The following is a 22,152-nucleotide window of genomic DNA, read 5'->3' on the forward strand; positions in this document are numbered from 1 at the left end:
GGTCAGGCTGGTCTCAAACTCCCGCCCTCAGGTGATCCACTCACCTTGGCCTCTCTAAGTGCTGGGATTACAGGCGTGAGCCACTGCACCTGGCCATTTTTAAAAATTATTATTTTTTTTTACATAATTTTTGTTTTTTTTTTTGAGACAGTCTGTCTCTCTTCCAGGCTGGAATACAGTGGCAGTATCTTGGCTCACTGCAACCTTCACCTCCCAGGTTCAAGTGATTCTCCTGCCTCAGCTGGGAGTACAGGCACCCGCTACCACGCCTGGCTAATTTTTGGATTTTTAGTAGAGATGGGGTTTCACCATGTTAGCTAGGCTGGTCTCAAACCCCTGACCTCAAGCGATCCTCCCACCTCAGCGTCCCAAAGTGCTAGGATTACAGGCCTGAGCCACAGCACCTGGCCAACATAATCATTCTTAAGAGGGTTTTGGAATTTACATTTTACAACTGTATTCCTAACATAACATTAATTTATTAGGCAAAACACTCCTTGCCATGGAAACAGAAATAAAGAATAGCCAGTTCCCAGCAATAACATGAACTCCTGGATTTAAGACACAACCAATATCAACAGGTGGAGAGCATCTTCTGCATACGTGCTCCACATTTGAAAACTGCAGCCATTTATCACTACCAAAATAGTATTTCTTTCATTGGTCTTCTTGTAAGATTGGTAAATCTTAGATAAATTAATCCAGAATTAATTGAATACAAGTTAGAATCTCAAGCGAGGGATACTAAGCGGATAAAAGTGTTGCTCAATGTACTGGACACTATGATTGATTTTATAGGCAGGAGAGTTGTCTTCTGTGGGAATCACAGACAGAGATTCAGCATGTATTCCTGCTTTAGGGAACACAACATTTCTCCTCTATCTTCCTTGTCTTGTCCTATCTGGATTAGTTCTTTCTTGTCCCTGACAGACTGAGAAACTGACTCTAATGCCTCAGAGTGCATTCATGTGAATTTATAACACAATAATGTTTATCAGCCTCTGCTCCCAGTATTGGGATTTTGCGACTGAAAGACTGTTCAAAATGTTATGATAATTTGGATTTTTAGTCTTTGGGGGCATCCTAAATAATAAGTTTAGCATCAGAGAGCTCGAGTTCCCCAAAATCTAAAATAATATTTTTTCAAATACTTGAGTGATCAGTTACAGACACTAATCTCCAAAAATCTCAATACAGGTTCTAAGGCTAGGTGAGACTATCCTCTACCCTAGAAGGACATGCACTTTAAGGACAGACCGCTGAGGTGGAGCTGGGCCTTTCCTGCGAGTAAGTGAACATGATGGTAGGGTATACCTGACAGCATAGTTTGACAGGGGATATAGACTTTCAAGGTGAGAATAGGCATGAAATAGATACATGCAGAAGTATAGTCAAATTGAGGGAAGATGACACTTAGGCCAGAGTGGTGTTTATTCACCACTCTGTGCAATCAAGCGCCTCTGAGGCCTTCTTTACGGCCTTGGAACCGTCTTGGAACGTGAGGAAACTACATAACCCAGAAATCTCTGCGTCGAATGACAGCACTTCAGAGCCAATGAAGGCTCAAAATAAAGGCGTTTCCGCGGAAACAGTATAAAGGTGGGACTTCCGGCGTCCTCTACTAGTGGCCATTTTGATTGGTGTTGGGTGTATTTTCCAGTGAGAGACTGGGGAGTGCTGGGTCGTGTAGAAGTGGCTGAACCCAGAAGGTGGAGAGGAGACGTTGTCCCGACTGCACAGAGGCTGCTCTGCAGTTCTTAAAGGGGCTAGGCGTGACCCGCACCAAGGCCGGGATCGGGACCACCGTGCCCAGCTACCGGCCCTGCTCGCACCCTCCTTTCGACCCCGCTTTCCCCACCCAGTCGGATGGCGGCGGCCGCGCTGAGGCCCCCGGCTCAGGTAATTGTGGCGTCTTCCGTGCCCTCAGGTCACCTCATCTTTACCTAAGTCCAAAAGCAGAGAGGAAGCGGCGCCTGCTCAAGGTTCTACAGCCTGAACCCAGCGTCGGGACACTGAGGCGCTCGCTATGGGCCCCCGTTTTTGACACCCGCGGGATGCGCTCAGGAGAGCTACAGGCACAGGGAGCGGTGCAGGCAAAGGCCTGGAGATGAACTGAGCCGAGAGGATCGTAACCTAGGGTCCACAGGCACCTGTCGGGAGCAAAGTGTGAGGCAGAGCTCCTCCTGGAAGAGCAGGCTGAGGACTGTGTATTCACCCTGAGAACGCTAGAAGCCATGGACAGCTTCCAACAAAGGAAGGAAAAGATCAATGTCCAGGCTTTAAAGGTTTTCCAAAGTCCAGTCAAAAAAGAACACAGGGGATGACTTTTGGGCCCTGGGAGGTTGAATTCTTGTTCAACTTCTGCAGATCAGATAGGTGCTAAGAGATGACATTTTGTACTGAGGCGCTCAGTTCAGACAACCAACCTGTGTTTACCTGGTTACAGGGCCAAGAAAGAGTTCAGGGAGGCCTGAGCTTATCAAATCTCATCAGGGATACATTCTTGTAGCTTGTGCCTCTCCTCTTAGGAACTCCTGACTGCAGAAGCACTTGCAGAACCTCCGCAGGGAAGCGGAGGGTGTTATTCCCTCCCTGGCCCTAACTCCTATCCACATGCTCTTTAGATTGGGATGTCCTGGGACTCTTAGGTACCTTTTTTTTTTTTTTTTTTTTTAAGTTTTTTGATTTGGGAACCCTGGAGGAACCTTAAACCCAGGATCCTAAGTCTGTGACACAGGATATATGGAGGTATTCCCATTTCTGCCAACCAATATAAACATACTTGGAAGGTTAACACAGGAGTTAGTACCAGGATGTGAAATGCTTAGAGGTGAAACTGACCAGAGGGAAGAGGTGATGTTACTACAGTTTCATCTGGCTGTAGTCTCCTCTGGCTCTACAGACTGTGGGGTTGAGAGAGGAGGAAATAATATGAGAGTTGAGGCTTTTGCCATAATTCAAGTGAGGGTTAACAGACTAAGATTCATGGCTAAGGAGATGTGGCTGGATTCAAAGTTGATATTTTGTAACAAGCATCTAGGTTTCCTAATATGCAAAATAAGGGCATGAAGAGAGCAATCAGGAGCCCGAGGTTTTTGGTCTTAGTAGCTGTAGCTATGGAAGCTGCATCAGCTGAGTGAGCATGTTGGTAGTAAACATAATTAGAATATTATGCAAATATCAAGATGACTGTTTTGGCCATATGAAGAGTCAGAGACGAATAAGTGTAGGCATCAAATGGGTATGGACATGCAGGTTGGGGTATCTGGAAAGGGATTGATACTGGAGACATCTAATATATGGTAGCTAATGTGTATGCTATGGTGAGTGAGCCATGGGTCACATTAAGGAGAGCACACTTCAGATTCTGTTGGTAAATCTTTTAGGGGACCAGAAAGCAGTGGTTGAATGATGACTGCATCTGTTGCTTGGGTCCCTGGGTAATGTTATTGGGCTTCATAAACACTGGAGAGGTAGGTGAGTGACCATGATGGTAGGGTATACCTGTCAGCATAATTTGACAGGGGACATAGACTTTCAAGGAGAGAATAGACATGAACTAGATACATGCAGAAATATAGTTAAATTGAGGGAAGATGACACTTAGGCCAGAGTGGTGCTTATTCACCACTCTGTGCAGTCAAGATTTGAGACGACTTTGGTAGTGTGTGGGGGGTTTCATTACGCATGCTGAATATGCTCAGGGAGAAATATGGTCATCTGTGACAGTAGGTCTTGGGCCTTAAATGGATTAAAAACAGGACTTTTTTTTTTTTTTTTTTTTTTTTGAGACGGAGTCTCACTTTGTCGCCCAGGCTGGTGTATTGGTGTATAGTGGCGCAATCTCGGCTCACTACAACCTCCACCTCCCAGGTTCAAGTGATTCTCCTGCCTCAGCCTCCTGGTAGCTGAGAATACAGTTGCATGCCACCACGCCCCACTAATTTTTTTTTGTATTTTTAGTAGAGACGCGATTTCACCATATTGGCTAGGCTGGTCTCGAACTCCTGACCTCATGATCCACCTGCCTCAGCCTCCCAAAGTGCTAGGATTACAGGTGTGAGCCACCGTGCCCGTCCAGGACTGGTCTTTAAATGGCAATGGTATTAGGTGAATGGAAGTTGGTCCGTGTTGCTGAAGGGTAAGCCATTGCAGCACAGAAATGGAATAAGACCATGGATATCTGAAGTTACATGTGGTTTTGCATGGCTGTGGAGTAGTGCAAGGAGGCATTCATAGAATTATTAGGGACTACCACTGCTAATGGGAACCATGGTCATTTTGTGTTATTATTGGATCCTGTTTGAATATGTGAAGCATGTTGGATGCTGTCAGCCATATTGTGGTATAAAGCCAAAAATGGAGGCCCAATATGATGTGTCACCTTGACATCTAGTGATATTGGTATGACCTCAAATGACCTGAGAACCAATTCCCTTCCCACTAGGCTCTTTTAGATAATAATCAGCATGGCCTAATAATCCTTTTATTAGGGAGACCAAGCAGAATTCCTGGTTATTATACTTTGTAGTGAGTTTCAATTTTATCCTTACCCACAGTGTTATTCAAACAAGCCAGCTGCATCCTACTAAGGGATTCGGGGGTCATCACACCCTCTTCATTTTAAAAGCTTGCATATCATAGTTTCTGGTTATGCACTCTTATCCATAGTGCAACCCCTATGTGGTCCTTCATGATGAGGGATGTCCTCTTCTAGACTTTGAGTGTATTTGATTTTTAAACATATTTATAGCACCTGTCTAGTGTTTGATGTCATGTGTTTGGTCATTAATATAACTGTAAGGTGAAAATCTCACCCTTACTGGTAGAAGGAAGAAAAGGGTATAAACATACTTTAACTTGTGGGGAGGCAGAGGCCAATGTGGGAGGCAGTTTGGTGGGGGTGGCCATGGGCATGTGTCTGTGCAGTCTAAAGAATGATGTGTATTTTGGCCTAGCATGGTGGCTCATGCCTGTAATCCCAGCACACTGGGAGGCTGAGGTGGGTGAATCACTTGAGCTCAGGATTTCGAGACTAACCTGGGCAACATAGTGAAACCTTCTCTCTACCAAAAATACAAAAAAAAAAATTAGCCGGCACGGTGGCATGCACCTGTAGTCCCATCTACTTGGGAGGCTAAGGCCAGAGAATTACTCGAGCCCAGTAGACAGGGGTTGCAGAGAGCTGAGATTATGTCATTGCACTCCAGCCTGGGCAACAGGAGTGAAACCCTATCTCAAAAAAAAAAAAAAAAAGTAAGAAAAAGGAATGATGTGTATTCAGAGAAGAAGTATGTCTGATAGACTGAGGTTGCTGCATTGGGATTTACATGACTTCATCTCTACCAGGGGCATTGGCTCTCAGGAGGTATGGACTGCTTTATATCAGCACCAAAACATAGAAATCTATTGGTTCACTCACTTCTTGTGGCTGATGGCTGTACACCATGGCCAGTGAGCCCACGAGAAGATAGTGACACCAGTGGGCCTAGTTTCTCCTTGTAGTTTAGGACCTTGGGAGGAGGAAGGGCAAGGATAGATAAGTGGATGAGCATATGGAGTGTTTGTGGTTTCATCTATCATCATCATGGCAGGGCACTGTGACCTTTGAAGATGTGGCTGTGAACTTTTCCCAGGAGGAATGGAGTCTCCTTAGTGAGGCTCAGAGATGCCTTTATCATGACGTGATGCTGGAGAACCTGACACTTATATCTTCTCTAGGTAAGGTACTCACACTCTTCTCTGTGACCTTAGCTATTGTCTGTCTGTCCCCATCTTTTTCCCCATGGCAAGACTGTTTTCCTCACTTCAGGAGCCTGGGCACAGGTTCCTCTGTTAGTTTCCTGGGTAGGTTCTGTGGTAGGTAGGACTGAGGTGCGTGCACTGCCCTCTCTTCTCCTTGAGCAGCCCCAACACCTGCTTTGCTGCAAGCTCCCAGAGAAGGAGCTTTACAGGCACCATAATGCATCCCACCTTGCTTGCCCTATGGCTGTTGAGTAATTTTTCTGGATCAGAGACTGGTATGCACAGGTTCTGCTTCCTTGCTCTAGGTGACATTTATTCATGACTGCCTGTGCTAGGAATTCCTCCCATCACTGATGTTCTCAATACTTACATGCATCATAGGCTGTTCTTGCAAGACCCTCCTTATAAATTATCTTGTTTGTTTTGTTTTGTTCTGTTTTGTTTTCAGAGACAAAGTCTTACTCTGTCACCCAGGCTGGAGTGCAGTGCTGCGATCATAGCTCACTGTAGCCTCAATCTCCCAGGCTCAAGCAATCCTCCTTCCTCAGCCTCTGGAGTAACTTGGACTAGAGGCTTCTGCCACCACATCCCACTAATTTTTATTTTTATTTTTAATAGAGATGAGGTCTGGCTGTATTGCCCAGGCTGGTCTCTGACTCCCAGCCTCACATGATCCTCCCACCTCATCCTCCCAAAGTGCTGAGATTACAAGCATAAGCCAGTGTGCCCTGACTGTTTTTTTTTTTTTTTCAGACAGGGTTTCACTGTTATCCAGGCTGCAGTCTACTGATGCAATCATGGTTCACTTCATTCTCAACCTTCTGTGCTCAAGTAATCCTCCCACCTGACTCCTAAGTAGCTGGGACTACAGGAGCATGCCACCCTGCCCAACTAATTTTTGTTCATTTGTATTTTTGGTTTTGGTTTTTTTTTTTTGAGACGGAGTCTTGCTCTGTCACCCAGGCTGGAGTGCAGTGTCGTGATCTTGGCTCACTGCAACCTCTGCTTCCCGGGTTCACACCATTCTCCTGCCTCAGCCTCCCGAGTACCTGGGACCACAGGCGCATTGCTGCCATGCCTGGCTAATTTTTTTGTATTTTTAGTAGAGACGGGGTTTCACCGTGTTAGCCAGGATGGTCTCGATCTCCTGACCTTGTGATCCACCCGCCTCGGGCTCCCGAAGTGCTGGGATTACAGGCGTGAGCCACCGCACCCGGCCTCATTTGTTTGTTTTGTAGAGATGGTGTCTCATTATGTTATCCAGGTTGGTCTTGAACTCCTAGGGTCAAGTAGTCCTCCCAGTTTGGCCTCCCACAGTGCTGGGAATATAGGTGTGAGCCACTGCACCTGGCCAAAAATTATCTTTGTAGTATTTAGTTTTCTTTCCTATGGGCTATCATGTGCTGATTTTTTCTGAACTGTTGGTTGGCTGTTCTCTCTTGTCTTTCTCTTATTCTTTATGTCATCCATGTCCCATGTAAATTCCATGTATATCTTTGCAGTGGGACTGAGAGTTCTCAGTGATCCAGAAGTTGCAGCTAAACCCAGGCTCAGCATGAGCCCAGAGGGAGGCCACCTCTGAGGAGTAACACCCTGGAGGAAGACATAACATTAGGGATTTAGGAAAGTCATACTAGAAGCTCTCTGATTTCACAAGTATTTTCCTGGCAACATGATGAGCCATATGCTGTTTCTGTCTTCCCCATTCTTGAGAGTTTCAGACTTCACCGTTCTATACCCCGTCACTTCTACTCTGATGCCAGCCCAGGACTAATCTTCACATCTCTGGATCCCACCTGTCATCCATTTTTCTCACATTTCCATCTGCAGTGGACTCCAATACTGGCATATCAATTTTGTATTAGGAAGTGTGTACACATTGCTAAGCCATACCTGACCAACAGCTGCTTTGTTGTACTCATATTTTCATGTGACACACAAACAAGTGTATCTAACAGAGGTATTACTCCATGGAAATAATTGCAGAAACAGAGTGTTGCCTTTAGGTTGAAGATAAGTCTTCTTCATTTTACTGGGTTAGAATGATTACAGAAGGTAGGGGGCCACATGATGTGAAGGAACCAACAATACATGCACTACAGGAAGCAGAGGCAATTCCTTCCTGTGCAAACATCTAAAGGACCTTCATAAAGCATGTGGGTGCTATATAAAAGGATGTGTCTAGGCCCAAGTAAATATAAGTACAACAAAGCAGCTGTTGATCAGGTATGGCTTAGTAATACTTCCCTTCGGAAGTACCTTGCATTTTACCAGCATTTTATTTCTTTTAGGTTGTTGGTATGGAGCAAAAGACGAGACACCTTCTAAGCAGACCCTTTCTATACAACAGGAGTCCCCACTCAGGACACATTGGACAGGTGTATGTACCAAGAAGGTCCACCTCTGGGGAATGTGTGGCCCTCTCCTGGGAGATATCTTACACCAGGGAACACAACACAATCAGAAATTGAATGGGTTTGGGGCATGTGAAAAAAAATTGGATGACGATGCAAACCATCATCAAGACCAGAAGCAGCACATTGGAGAGAAATCGTACAGAAGCAATGCCAAGGGAACATCTTTTGTAAAGAACTGTAAATTCCATGAGTCACATGAGCCATTTATCTTTCATGAGGTTGGGAAAGACTTTTTGTCCAGCTTGAGATTACTCCAACAAGAGGACATTCACACTTCAGGGAAGTCAAACTTTGAAACCAAGCATGGGATTCCCCTTCAGGGTGGAAAAACTCATTACATCTGTGCAGAGTCCACAATACCCTTCGGCAACAAACACTCACTTGTCCTTCACCAGAGACTTCTCCCTAGAGAAAGACCTTATGGATGCAGTGATTCTGGGAAATTCACTAGGAAAAATAATAGTTTCAATAATCATCAGGGAGTTCACACTGGAAAAAGACCTTATCAGTGTGGACAATGTGATGAATCATTTTGGTATAAGGCCCACCTCACTGAACACCAGAGAGTTCACACTGGAGAAAGACCTTATGAGTGTGGAGAATGTGATAAATCTTTTAGTCATAAGCACAGTCTTGTTGACCATCAGCGAGTTCACACTGGAGAAAGACCTTATGAATGTGATGAATGTGGGAAATCTTTTAGCCATAAGCGCAGCCTTGTTCACCACCAGCGAGTTCACACTGGAGAAAGACCTTATCAGTGTGGAGAATGTGGGAAATCGTTTAATCACAAGTGCAACCTCATTCAGCATCAGCGAGTTCACACTGGAGAAAGGCCTTTTGAGTGTACGGCATGTGGGAAGTTATTTAGGAGCAACTCCCACCTAAAGGAACACCAGAGAGTTCACACTGGAGAAAGACCCTATGAGTGTAAAGAATGTAGGAAATCATTTAGGTACAAGTCACACCTCACTGAACACCAGAGAGTTCACACTGGAGAAAGGCCATATGAGTGTGGAGAATGTGGGAAATGTTTTCATCAAAAGGGCAGTCTCATTCAACATCAGCAGATCCACTCTGGAGAAAGGCCACATGAGTGTGGAGAATGTGGGAAATGTTTTCATCAAAAGGGCAGTCTCATTCGACATCAGCAAATTCACTCTGGAGAAAGGCCACATGAGTGTGGAGAATGTGGAAAGTGTTTTCGTCAAAAGGGAAACCTCATTAAACATCAACGAGTTCACATGGGAGAAAGACATCATGAATGTTGAAAATTTGGCAGATCTGTTGGTAAAAAGGGCACCCTCATTCAACATTCGTGAGATCACACTGGAAAGCGCTTATGAGTGTGGAGAATGTGCAAAATCATCTAGCCAAAAGGTTGGCCTCATTCAACAATAGCAAGATCACACTGGGGAAAAGCTTTGTGAGTGTAGAGAACGTATGAAATCGTGTACATAGAAGTTTTGCCTCACTAAATACCAGAGGGGTCACACTGGAGAAAGACCCTATAGTTATGGAGAATTTGGGAAATTACTTAACAAGAAGTCCCACCTCACTGAACACTACTGAGTTCACAGTTGAGAAAGGCCATATGACTGTAAGGAATTTGTGAAATTATTTAGCCAGAAGAGCTGCATTACTATTCATCAGATAATTTACAATGGAGAAAGGCCACATAATAATTTCTCATATAATAAATGTGAGAAATCATTTCCGTACAGCTCTGCACTCCATGTTCTTAAGAGTTCACACTGGACAAAGCCTTATGAGAGCAGCGAGTAGAAAATCCTTTGTGGGAAAACTCTGGTCTCATTAAACACAGGAGAGTTCATGCTAGAGAAAGACCTCAACAGTGTAGCAAATATGGAAAGACATTTACTAGAAGCTCTGCCCTGCAAGTTCACACTAGAGAAAGCCCTTCTCAGTGAAGTAAATTTGGAAAATTGATTAGTCAAACCTCTATGCTCCTTCAAAATCAGAGTTCACACTGGATCAAAGCTTTATGGTGTGACAGATGTTTCACATTCTTTATCTAAATGTCTAACATATTATGCACAGACAAGCTCCTGCTGTGGAAGTGCCTTTTGAGTGCAGAGCATTTGCGAAGGCTTCACTCTTCTTTCATTGGATACCAGAATGTTGACAGGAGAAAAATAACATAGATGTGTGGGAATATTACTTCTTGTCCAGTGTAACTGTGGGAGAGAGCCCTTATGAGGATGCCATCAACCTATATTGAATATCATGTGTCCAATAGCTGCATAAATTCCAGGTATATGGGAGCTGTATTGCGTTTCTTATCCTGCGTATGTCCTTGCCAGATTTATTTCATTCTTAGGTCTCTGGCAAAAGCCATTTCATCTCTGCCACTTGGCAGGTACCTACAGTGCATCACTCATGCACTCCATCATATTCCAAAAAAAAAGTTCAAGTTGTCTCCCATTCAGCAGTGGGATTTTTGAGTGGCCTCTGCACTCGTTCCTTTCTCATTTCTCTATGAGGAGTTGGGCCATGGACCTGACTCAGTTTTGGCCTAGAGCAGAAGTGTCCAATCTTTTGGCTTTCCTGGTCCACATTGGAAGAAGAATTGTCTTGTGCCGCATATAAAATACATTAACACTAATGATAGCTGATGAACTTTTTTAAAAAAATCACACAAAAACTCTCATAATGTTTTAAGAAAGTTTACGAATTTGTGTTGGGCTGCATTCAAAGCTGTCCTAAGATATATGCGGCCCACAAGCTGTGGGTTGGACAAGCTTGGCCTAGAGAATTTTTCTGATTACTTGACAAGATGGGTTGTCTTTCCTAGGAATCTCATGATTGTCATGATTCTTAAAATGGAATTTTCCAGCCTCTTAACTCACCAACCCAAGTACAAGCTGCCTCTCATTGTTCTAGTTTCTGCTATGATGAAGTCCTTATTTAAGCTTCCTTCAATCTTGGGAATTGTATTGACTGTATTGTGTGAATTGTATACTCATTGCATTGTATGGCTTGGATACAACATGGTTCTGGTACCATGAAGGATTCTGGTACCATGAAAGTTTGTTGGGGTTACTAAACTGTGTAACTCTTAGGGAACAGTATGAAGGCTAATATAGCTCTGCATTTGTGGCCTAGTTTGGATGGCTGCCTAAGGCCTCCAAATAAAGACTTCAGGGCTTTGTGATCTTTATTTTTAGATGAAATAGTGCAATAATATGTGTTTTCATAAATTAACCTGAGTAGGGGACAGTTTTAGTGACACACTTTGGTGCTTCTGAGAACAGCACAAAATTATTCTCTTGTTTATAAGGGATATTGCATTCTGCTCAGTACTGGTGAGGGAAATCTGTTCTCAAGTCCTACAGTGCATTCATGTGTCCTGAAGACCAGAATTCTGTAGGATAGTGTCCTACATTATAAGCCTGGAGGAAGAAATCATAATTCTTTAATTTTTATTTTTTTAGGGACATGATGTCACTCTGAAACTCAGGCTGGAATACACTGGCATGGTCATACCTCACTGCGGCCTCAAACTCCTGGGCTCAAGTGATCCTCCTGCCTCAGCCTCCCGAGTACCTGAGATTAGCCCAGGTAATTTAAGAATTTTTTATAGAGATAGGGTTTTGCTATTTTACCCTGACTGGTGTTCAACTCCTGGCCTCAAGTAATCCTCTAGCATATGCCCTTGAAAACACTAGGATTACAGGTGTGAGCCACCATGCCCAGCCCAAAAATAATTTTTATAGAATTAGCATTTCTAGGTAGTGAAGCAGACTGCAACAGAATAGTTGGGATATACTTTTTTTAAAAAGGCATTCACAATGATTCAGTCACTATGTCTGTGATGGACAAGCAGGTACAGAAATTTTCAGGACCTCCATAATTATGAATCTAGTGTAGCTTAGGTCATTGTCAGAGTAAATCTAAAGGTTTTGTGGATTTCTGTAGCCTATCTGGGCTGCATACCAAAAAGCCATCCCTGAATTAGTAGGAGGAAGAGGATGGGGAGAAAGGAAATCTCTTAGTCCAGTGATGTGGCTTTTGCAACCAGCCACCATTCCAATTTAATCAGGTGGAAATGATCTTCCTGGCTCATAAGTATTTGGTATCACACAGGCTAATTGCCCCCCTTAGGGCGTGATGAGAGTTAGGAGAGTCAATGTAACATCACATAACCTATTTGTCAAAAATAATGTTAAATCCAGATAGTTCTTTCAGATTAAATTTTTAAAGCTGTAATAAGACTGGGCATGGTGACTCATGCCTGTTATCCCAACACTTTGGGAGTCCAGGGTGGGAGTATTGCTTGAGGTAAGGAGTTTGAGACTAGCCTGGGTCCCATAGTAAGACCCTGTCTCGTAAAAAATAAATACTATCTTTCTCTCTGGCCTCTCCATCCTCCAGACAATCACTGAATTACAATATTTGCTTAACAGTAGATTAATGTCAGTTTTCTGGAATTTTATATGACTGATATAACATGTTTCCTCTTTTCATACCTGAGTACTCTCCTGAGCCCTATTTATTTCGATGTTCTTCTTTTTTCTTATTATTTTTATTTCACATAGCAGGGATGCATATTTTGACATTCATCAATCGTGATATATGAGTAGTTCATTCTTTTTAATCTTAGAATATGACATGCTATGGAAATCACTGTATATGAATTCATCTGCTTATGGATATGTTATTGCTTCTTGTTTTTGTCTGTTAGGAATAAAACTGCTTGTTAAGCACATTTGAATGCAATTCTTCATATAGATAATGTTTCATTTCTCTTGTGTGAATGCCTTGGTGTGCTGTGCCCAACTCACATGGTAGATGAATGTATACCCCTCTCCCAACCCCAGACAGCACAGCTCACAGCTCCAAGAGAGACTCCTTCCCTCCACTTGAGGAGAGGAGAGGGAAGAATAAAGAAAACTTTGTCTTGGAACTTGTTCCAGCTTAGCTATAGTAGGATAGGGCACCAGGCTGAGGTCCCTATTCTAGGCCCTAGCTCTGAGTGACATTTCTAGATATACCCTGGGCTAGAAGAGAACCCACTTCTTTGAAAGGGAGGATCCAGTCCTGGGAGGATCCATCACCTGCTGACTAAAGAATCATTGGGCCCTGAATAATCAGCAGTAGTACACAGGCAGTACTCACCATGTGCCATTGGTGAGACTCAGACATGCTGGCTTCAGGTGTGACCCAGCACATTCCCAGCTGTGATGGCTTTCAGGAGTGACTCCTGCTTGAGAAACAGAAGAGTAAAGAAGACTTTGTCTTACAGCTTAGATACCAGTTTGGCCACAGTAGGGTAGAGCACCAAGTAGGCTCTTAGGGTCCCTAATTTCAGGCCTTGGCTCTTGGATGGCCAGAGGAAAGCCCACTGCCCTTAACAGTGTCCCAAGCCTGGCAGCACTCACCACAAACCTGTGAGTCCCACAGTCCTGGACTGGTGAGGACCATGGGGAGAGACACCTCTGCTTGTGAAAACGAGGGAAGAGTGAGAAGGACTTTGTCTTATGGCTTGGGTGCCATTTCACCTGCAGTAGAACACCAGATAGATTCCTAAGGTTTCCCACTACAGGCTCTGGCTCACAGATGGCTTTTCTGAACGTGCCTAGGATGGGGAGGAGCTTGCCACTCTGAAGGGAAGGACGTAAACCTTGCTGGTTTTGCCTCCTGCTGATTGTAGAGTCCTAGGGCCTTGAACGAACACAGGGAGTAGCCAGGAAGTGGTCAGTATGAGCCTTGGGCAGCACCCAGTTCTCTGCTGGCTACAGGTCTGACCCCACATAGTCCCATTGGTGGTGGCACAGGGGTACTTGTGTTACTGATCCTTCAGCTAAGGCAGCTCAGCACAAAGAAACTTTGGAAACCTGCCAGCAGGAGACTCCATGACCCCCATGAACACTTGAGCTGGCAGGGAGAGCTGCTTAGAGAAGTGGTAGGGACAGAACTCCAGCCAGTGCAGAGCCCAGAGGATTTGGGGTGGAAGCATCTCTAGTGGAGCACAGCTAGACACGCCCATATTTCAAGGCTCGCCTTGCTTCCCTAACAGACTTTAACCCTAGGGAAGTCAGACCTGATCAGTGCAGGGCATTCTTGCCGATAAGTTGGGGATGGTTGTACCTGAGCACCTCTTGGTCAGCTGGCCTCTCCCAGGGCTCCAGGCTACCCACACCTGCTTGCAGTGCGACCTTGGATACCCAGGTGGGGTCCCTTATGGGGGTGTACATCATAGCTCCTGTGCTGGTGAACTGCAGTTGAGAAATCCCATAGTCGTGCAACAGCCTACCTGCACCTTCCCAAAACTGCGGCCTCTCTGAGACACTTTGCCTGCATGCATTCACCTATGGCCACCCCTGACATTGCTTTGCCAGCATATGTGCACGCAAGTGGACCTTGCCTTCTCTTTTCCACCAGCATGCGTGTGCATGTGCACCCTGTCATGCTACAGCTGCCAGTGTGAGCACACCTCATCCCCCCAACTTTTTGCTGCACCACCATTGCTGTCAGAGCATTTGTGATCCCAGAGACTGCCAGCCTGCACCTGCCAGCACCCCACCCCTGGACCAGCACAAAACTACACAGACCAGCAGACACACCCCACGCACCAGTATCAGCTGCTACACATGTGAATGCATGCACAGAGGGTACAAACAGTCCTGCACCTGCCAGCACCTTGCCTCCATATTAACACCACTGCTGGTGTGAATGTGTACTAGGACATCAATGGAACCCCCTTCCCTAGCCCCCCATGTTGTGCTGCCACCACCAGCACTGTGAACACTCACGTGGAGGCTGGCACCCCTACACCCACCAGCACTCCATCGCAGCCAATAAACGTACACCCCACCACTGCCATTGCTGCTGGCATGTGGGAACAAGGATGGATCCTGCTGCCACCACCCTAAGCACTGGGTCTGGCACTGCCCTTCAGAGTGTTATTACCAATAGTCTGAGAACAACTTAGACCCTCCAGCGTGGCAGGTTTCTGACCTCCAGGGATCATAGGACAAAGCTGGATGCCTGATACCAGGCCCCGTGTATTAGAGCACACAGTCTAGCAGTCCTGAGCTGAGCCTTGGACCCCTAGAATGCTCCAGAAATTAAGACAGTTGACTGGAGCCACATTATACCACAAACTCTTAAGGGCAACAAAAAGGATAAAAGAAAAAAAAGTCCATCCAAAGTTCAGCAACTTCAAAGATTAAAGAAATATCAGCCAACAAAGATGAGAAAGAACCAGGGCAAGAACTCTGGTAACCAAAAAAGCCAGAGTGTCTTCTTACTTCAAAACAACCACACTAGTTCCCCAGCAGTAGTTCCTAACCAGACTGAGATGGCTGAAATAACATAAATAAAATTCAAAATATGGATAGGAATCAAGATCATTGACATACAGGAGAAAGTCAAAAACTAATCCAAGGAATCTATTGATTACAATAAAATAATACAGGAGCTGATAGACAAAATGGCCTTTATAAGAAAGAACCAGACTGACTTAATAGAGCTGAAAAATGCTCTACAAGAATTTCATAATGCAATCACAAGAATTAACCGCACTTTGGAAGGCCAAGGTGAGCAGATCGCTTGAGGCTGGGAGGTTGAGACCAGCCTGACCAACATGGCAAAACCCTGTCTCTACTAAAAAAATAATAATAATACAAAAAATTAACCAGTTGTGGTGGTATGTGCCTGTAGTCCCAGCTGTTTGGGAGGCTGAGTCATGAGAATTGCTTGAACCCAGGAGGCAGAGGTTGCAGTAAACCGAGGTTGCACCACTGAACTCCAGCCTGGGTGACAGAGTGAGATTCCGTCTCAAACATAAAAATTAAAAAAAAAAAGAATGCTGAATAGGGGATCCAGTCTCTTCTGTCTTGTAGGATTTCTACTGACAGGTCTGCTGTTAGCCTGACAGGGTTCCCTTTATAGGTGACCTGTCCCTTCTATCTAGCTGCCTTTAACATTTTCTGTTTCATTTCGACCTAGAAGGATCTGATGACTATGTGTCTCAGGGATGGTCTTCTTTGTAGTATTTTGCAGGGGTTCTCTGCATTTCCTGAATTTTAACGTTGGCCTCCCTAGTGAGGTTGGAGAAATTTTCATGAATGATATCCTGAAATATGTTTTCCAAGTTGCTTGGTTTCTCTCCCTGTCTCTCAGGCATGCCAAAGAGTCATAGGCCACTTTATATAATCCCATATTTTCTTGAAGGTTTTCTTCTGTATTGTTTTTTCTTTTCTTTTCTTTTTTTTTTTTATTTTGAGACTGAGTCTTGCTCTTGTCACCCAGGCTGGAGTGCAATGGCACAACCTCGGCTCACTGCAACCTCTGCCTCCCTGGTTCAAGCAATTCTCCTGCCTCAGCCTCCCAAGTAGCTAGGATTACAGGCGCCTGCCACCACACCCAGCTAATTTTTGTATTTTTAGTAGAGATGGGGTTTCGCCATGTTGGCCAGGCTGGTCTCAAACTCCTGACCTGTTGATCTGTCCGCCTTGGCCTCCCAAAGTGCTGGAATTACAGATGTGAGCCACCGCACCAGGCCTGTTTTTTATTTTCCCTGAGTTATTTCAGAGAGCCGGCCTTCATGCTCTTGAGATTTTTTCCTCAACTTGGTCAATTCTTGGTTTTTTTTCTTTTTTTTTTTTTGAGACGGTGTCTCGCTCTATCGCCCAGGCTGGAGTGCAGTGGTGTGATCTCAGCTCACTGCAAGCTCCACCTCCTGGGTTCATGCCATTCTCCTGCCTCAGCCTCCCAAGTAGCTGGGACTACAGGCGCCCGCCACCACGCTCAGCTAATTTTTTGTATTTTTAGTAGAGACAGGGTTTCACCATGTTAGGCAGGATGGTCTTGAACTCCTGACCTTGTGATCCACCTGCCTTGGTCTCCCAAAGTGCTGGTATTACAGGCATGAACAAACGCACCCGGCTCAACTTGGTCAATTCTGTTAATTCATTTTTTTTTTTTTTTTTTTGAGACAAAGTCTCACTCATGAGGTCTGGATCAAGACCCCTTTTCGGGCGACAGTGTCAATTGTCTACAGACTTAGGGAAAATTTTAATGGCCACACCAGTACAGATACAGGTGGCTCCAAATAAACCACTTCTCAATATTAAACAGTATCCATTGAAGCAGGAAGCTATAAGCTGGGCATGGTGTTGCACACCTGTAGTTTCAGCCTCTGTAAGCAGACAGGGAGGATCTCCATGGATTATAGGAATATAATCAACTTGAGCAATTACCCTGTTTTACAGCCTCCTCCCCTTCTGCCTGTACCTCTCCAAACCATGGTTTAATGCAATCACCTTGTTGGGCTAAAACAGCTCCTGACAGACCCCAAGCAGTGTATAGATGAACCCAAATTAACTTTCCTTATTAACATGCTGAAGTCTCCACTCTGGAAGGAGCTATAGCTTCATTACCATAACATGCTTTCTATGTGCTGGTATGACTCACTGCATCTGTGCAACTGGGACCCCAATTCTACATGCACTGATGCACCTTCTCCCATCACCATTATACCATAAAACTCTCGTGTTACTTGTCCTCAGGGAGACACTGCTTTGGAGAATACTCCCAGTGTCCTCTTTACTTGAGCCAAGTAATAAAAGTATTGATCAAAACCTATGTTCTCTGGCCGGGCAAGGTGGCTCATGCCTGTAATCCCAGCACTTTGGGAGGCTGAGGTGGATGGATCACCTGAGGTGAGGAGTTGAAGACCAGCCTGGCCAACATAGTGAAACCTTGCCTCTACTAAAAATACAAAAATTAGCTGGGCATGGTGGTGGGCGCCTGTAATCCCAGCTACTCCGAAAGCTGAGGCAGGAGATTCACTTCAACTGGGGAGGCGGAGGTTGCAGTGAGCCAAGATCCCGCCATTGCACTCCAGCCTGGGTGACAAGAGTGAAACTCCGTCTCAAAACAAACAAACAAACAAACAAAAACCTGTGCTCTCATGGATAGTCATTTGTAATGCACCAGGTGAATGAATCTGGTATTTTTCAGGTAACACTACTCAGGATGCTGACACAGGAGGATCCCTTGAGCCCAGGAATTTGAAGCCACCCTGGGCAACATAGGGAGACATCATCTCAAAACAAGAAGCTATAATAGGAATAAAACAAATAACCAAAGATTACCTTGAAAAGGGGTTGATTATCCCTTCCACCAGTCCTAATACTCCCATCTTCCTGACACAAAACCTCACAGGAAAGGATGAAGATTTGTACAAGATTTGAGAACTATTAATACTACTGTGATTCGGCCGGGCGCAGTGGCTCACACCTGTAATCCCAACACTTTGGGAGGCCGAGGCAGGCAGATCATGAGGTCAGGAGATCAAGACCATCCTGGCTAACACGATGAAACCCCGTCTCTACTAAAAATACAAAAAAAATTAGCCGGGTGTGGTGGCGGGTACCTGTAGTCCCAGCTACTTGGGAGGCTGAGGCAGGAGAATGGTGTGAACCTGGGAGGCGGAGCTTGCAGTGAGCCGAGATCACGCCACTGCACTCTAGCCTGGGCAACAGAGTGAGACTCTGTCTCAAAAAAAAAAAAAATACTACTGTGATTCCTCATCAACCAGTAGTTCTAAACCCCCACACTCTTTTATCCAATGTATGTGTAAACTGTGAATATGTCACTGGTGTTGATTTATGCAGTGCTTTTTATGCATACCAATACACCCTGACAGTATTTGTTTGCCTTTACCTAGATTGGATATCAATATATCTGGACTGTTGTGCCTCAAGGTTATACCAAAAGCCCATCTTATTTGTCACACATATTAAAGGCTGACCTAGCTGAGCTAAATTTCTCTTGTTATGCTTCTCCAATCTGCATAATTGTAAAAAGGACTCCTTGTACTTCCTGGAACAAAAAGCAAAAAGAGGTCATAAGCTATCTACAGAAAAACTCCAGCTTTGCTTTACGAGCTATCTACAGAAAAACTCCAGTTTTGCCTTACAGAACTAAAATATTTGGAACAATTAATTCATAGGGAGAAACTACAGATACATCTGGATTGAGTAACTGGACTTCTTGGATAACCTACTCCAAAAAGTAAAAGACAGCTTTGGCCAGGCACCGTGGCCCACGCCTGTAATCCTAGCACTTTGGGAGGCCGAGGCGGATGGATCACCTGAGGTCAGGAGTTTGAGACCAGCCTGACCGACATGGAGAAACTCTGTCTCTACTAAAAATACAAAATTAGCCAGGTATGGTGGTGCATGCCTGTAATCCCACCTACTCAGGAGGCCAAGGCAGGAGAATTGTTTGAACCTAGGAGGCGGAGGTTGCACTGAGCAGAGGTCGCAGCATTGCACTCCACCCTGGGCAACAAGAGCAAAACTCCGTCTAATAAACAAACAAACAAACAAACAAAAAGACAACTCAACAGGATTTTAGGCTTGGCTGGCTACTGTCATAGCTGGATGTCCAATTTTTCTCTAATGCCACAGACTTTATTTGCATTGTAGAAAGATCAACCTAACCTCATACACTGGACATCAGAAGGACAAATAATAAATACAGAAAAATCTTACAAGCCCCCGCTTTGGCCCATGCAAATTATTAGCTGCTGTTTTTCCTTTCTTTGTTTTTTGCAGTTTTTTGTTCATGCAAGCTATGGCAGTTCCCTGGGTGTTCTAACCCCAAAACCTGGAGGACAATGTAGGGCTATTGGTTATTATAGTCAGCAATTAGACCATGTAGTACATGGGTGACCTCTTTGTCTGAGGGCCATTTTTGCCACTGCCATGCTCCTTACAATTACTCAGAAAATTGTAATGGAGGCTCCTCATTCTGTAGAAGCTCTTTTGAATTCACATAATACACAGCAATTTTCCATTAATAGATAGGTTTCTTATGACATACTTACACTGTCTGCTTCATATGCTGCCCTCTCTATCTGTAATACTCTTAATCCTGCAGTGCAACTTCCTGAAACAACAGATGAAATATTTCATCACTGTATTCTACTCACAGAAGAGCTTTTGGTGTCCAGACATGATTTATAGGAGACATCGTGTAAAAATGTTGATATTATCTGGTTCACAGATGGATAGAATCTAAAGGATACATTTTGAAAATACTGAGCAGGCTACAACCTTGTGTCTCTTGTGGACATCAGAAAGAGCAATCCCACCAGGTGCGGTGGCTCATGCCTGTAATCCCAGCACTTTGGGAGGCTGAGGTGGGCAGATCACAAGTTCAGGAGTTCAAGACCAGCCCGGCCAATATGGTGAAACCCCGTCTCTACTAAAAATACAAACATTAGCCGGGTGTGGTGGCGGATGCCTGTAGTCCCAGTTACTTGGGAGGCTGAGGCAGGAGAATCACTTGAACCTGGGAGGCAGAGGTTGCAGTGAGCCTAGATTGCGCTACTGCACTCCAGCCTGGGCGACAGAGCGAGACTCTGTCTCAAAACAAAAAGCAATCCCTTGCCTCAAGTAAAATCAGCACAGCTAGCTGAATTAACAGCACTCACCAGTTTGTCAACTGGCCAAAAATCAAATGGATAATATTTATACTTAAAGGTATTATGCTATTGGTGTAGCTCATGACCTGGGGATGTTATGGAATCAGGCCTTTTTTTTTTTTTTTTTTTTTTTTTTTGATACAGAGGCTTACTCTGTTGCCCAGGCTGGAGTGTAGTGGTGCAATCTCAGCTCACTGCAACCTCCTCCTCCCGGGTTCAAGCAATTCTCCTGCCTCAGCCTCCCGAGTAGCTGGAATTACAGGCGCCCACCACCACCCCCAGCTAATTTATTTATTTATTTATTTATTTCATTTATTTCTTTTAGATGAAGTCTTGCTCTGGCTGGAGTGCGGTGGCGCAAACTCAGCTCACTGCAAGCTCCACCTCCCAGGTTCACGCCATTCTCCTGCCTCACCCTCCCGAGTAGCTGGGACTACAGGTGCCCGCCACTGCGCCCAGCTAATTTTTTGTATTTTTAGTACAGATGGAGTTTCACTATGGTCTCTATCTCCTGATCTCGTGATCTGCCCACCTTGGCCTCCCAAAGTGCTGGGATTACAGGCATGAGCCACAACGCCTGGCCAATTTTTGTATTTTTAGTAGAGACAGGTTTTCACCATGTTGGTCAGGCTGGTCTCGAACTCCTGACCTCATGATCCACCCCCCCCCCCCCCGCCCACTGTCCCCCAAACTGCTAGGATTACAGGCATGAGCCACCACGCCTGGCCAGTGAGGTTACTTAACCTCCCCCAGATATCTAATTAAACATGGCTCTCAAGTTTCTGATCATTTAGAAGCCATCCGATTATCAAAAAAGAATGTGTTTTATTAACGTTCCTGAACATTCAAACTCACCTCTCCAAAGTGTAAAAAAAAATTATTTTGCAGATGCAGCAGCAAAAAGACTCTCTTGACACCAATACCACATGAAACTATAAACGTCACTACATTCAAAATAAGTGCCATTGAACAGGAACTCCAAGGGATTCAAAAAGAGGCTTCAGATAAGAAAAAGTAGATAATGGCTAACAAAGGGGTAATGCTTCTCCCCCATTTACAAATTTTGGGACCCAACAAGAGACCCATCTTGCCTTTGAGATTTCAATTTCTTATGGTACAACAGGTTTATGAGCCAACTCACAGGAAATCTGAGAAAATGATTGCTTGGGGAAAGAAATATTACTGGAAACCCTCACCTCTAATACCGAATAAAGTTTACACTAAATATCCAATTTAATTTATACAAAGCATAATCCAAGAAAGCTTTTTTTTTTTTTTGAAACAGAGCCTCACTCTGTCCTCTGTCACCCCAGCTGGAGTGCAGTGGCGTGATCTTGGCTCACTGCAACCTCCGCCTCCTGGATTCAAGTGATTCTCCTGCCTCAGCCTCCTGAGTAGCTGGGATTACAGGCACGCGCCACCATGCCCAGCTAATTTTTCTATTTTCAGTAGAGATGGGGTTTCACTATGTTGGTGAGGCTGGTCTCGAATTCCTGACCTTGTGATCCGCCCACCTCTGCCTCCCAA

At 44.7% G+C, this 22,152-nt stretch overlaps 1 protein-coding gene across 2 annotated transcripts; it reads left to right on the forward strand.

Annotated features, from left to right (window-relative positions):
- The first annotated feature begins 1,601 nt into the window (after positions 1 to 1,601).
- Positions 1,602 to 12,902, forward strand: ZNF776 (zinc finger protein 776). Of its 2 annotated transcripts, XM_054464423.2 has the most exons (4): positions 1,631 to 1,899; positions 5,595 to 5,721; positions 8,037 to 8,125; positions 11,618 to 12,902. In XM_054464423.2, exons 1-4 carry the CDS (start codon positions 1,867 to 1,869, stop codon positions 11,819 to 11,821), a joined length of 453 nt encoding a protein of 150 aa, XP_054320398.1. In that variant the 5' UTR covers positions 1,631 to 1,866; the 3' UTR covers positions 11,822 to 12,902. The 2 variants fall into 2 exon arrangements, with proteins under 2 accessions (XP_054320396.1, XP_054320398.1); XM_054464421.2 differs by having other exon boundaries at positions 1,602 to 1,899; positions 8,037 to 12,902.
- Positions 12,903 to 22,152: the final 9,250 nt, after the last annotated feature.

The sequence above is a fragment of the Pongo pygmaeus genome, chromosome 20, assembly GCF_028885625.2.
Source record: "Pongo pygmaeus isolate AG05252 chromosome 20, NHGRI_mPonPyg2-v2.0_pri, whole genome shotgun sequence".
NCBI lineage: Eukaryota > Metazoa > Chordata > Mammalia > Primates > Hominidae > Pongo > Pongo pygmaeus.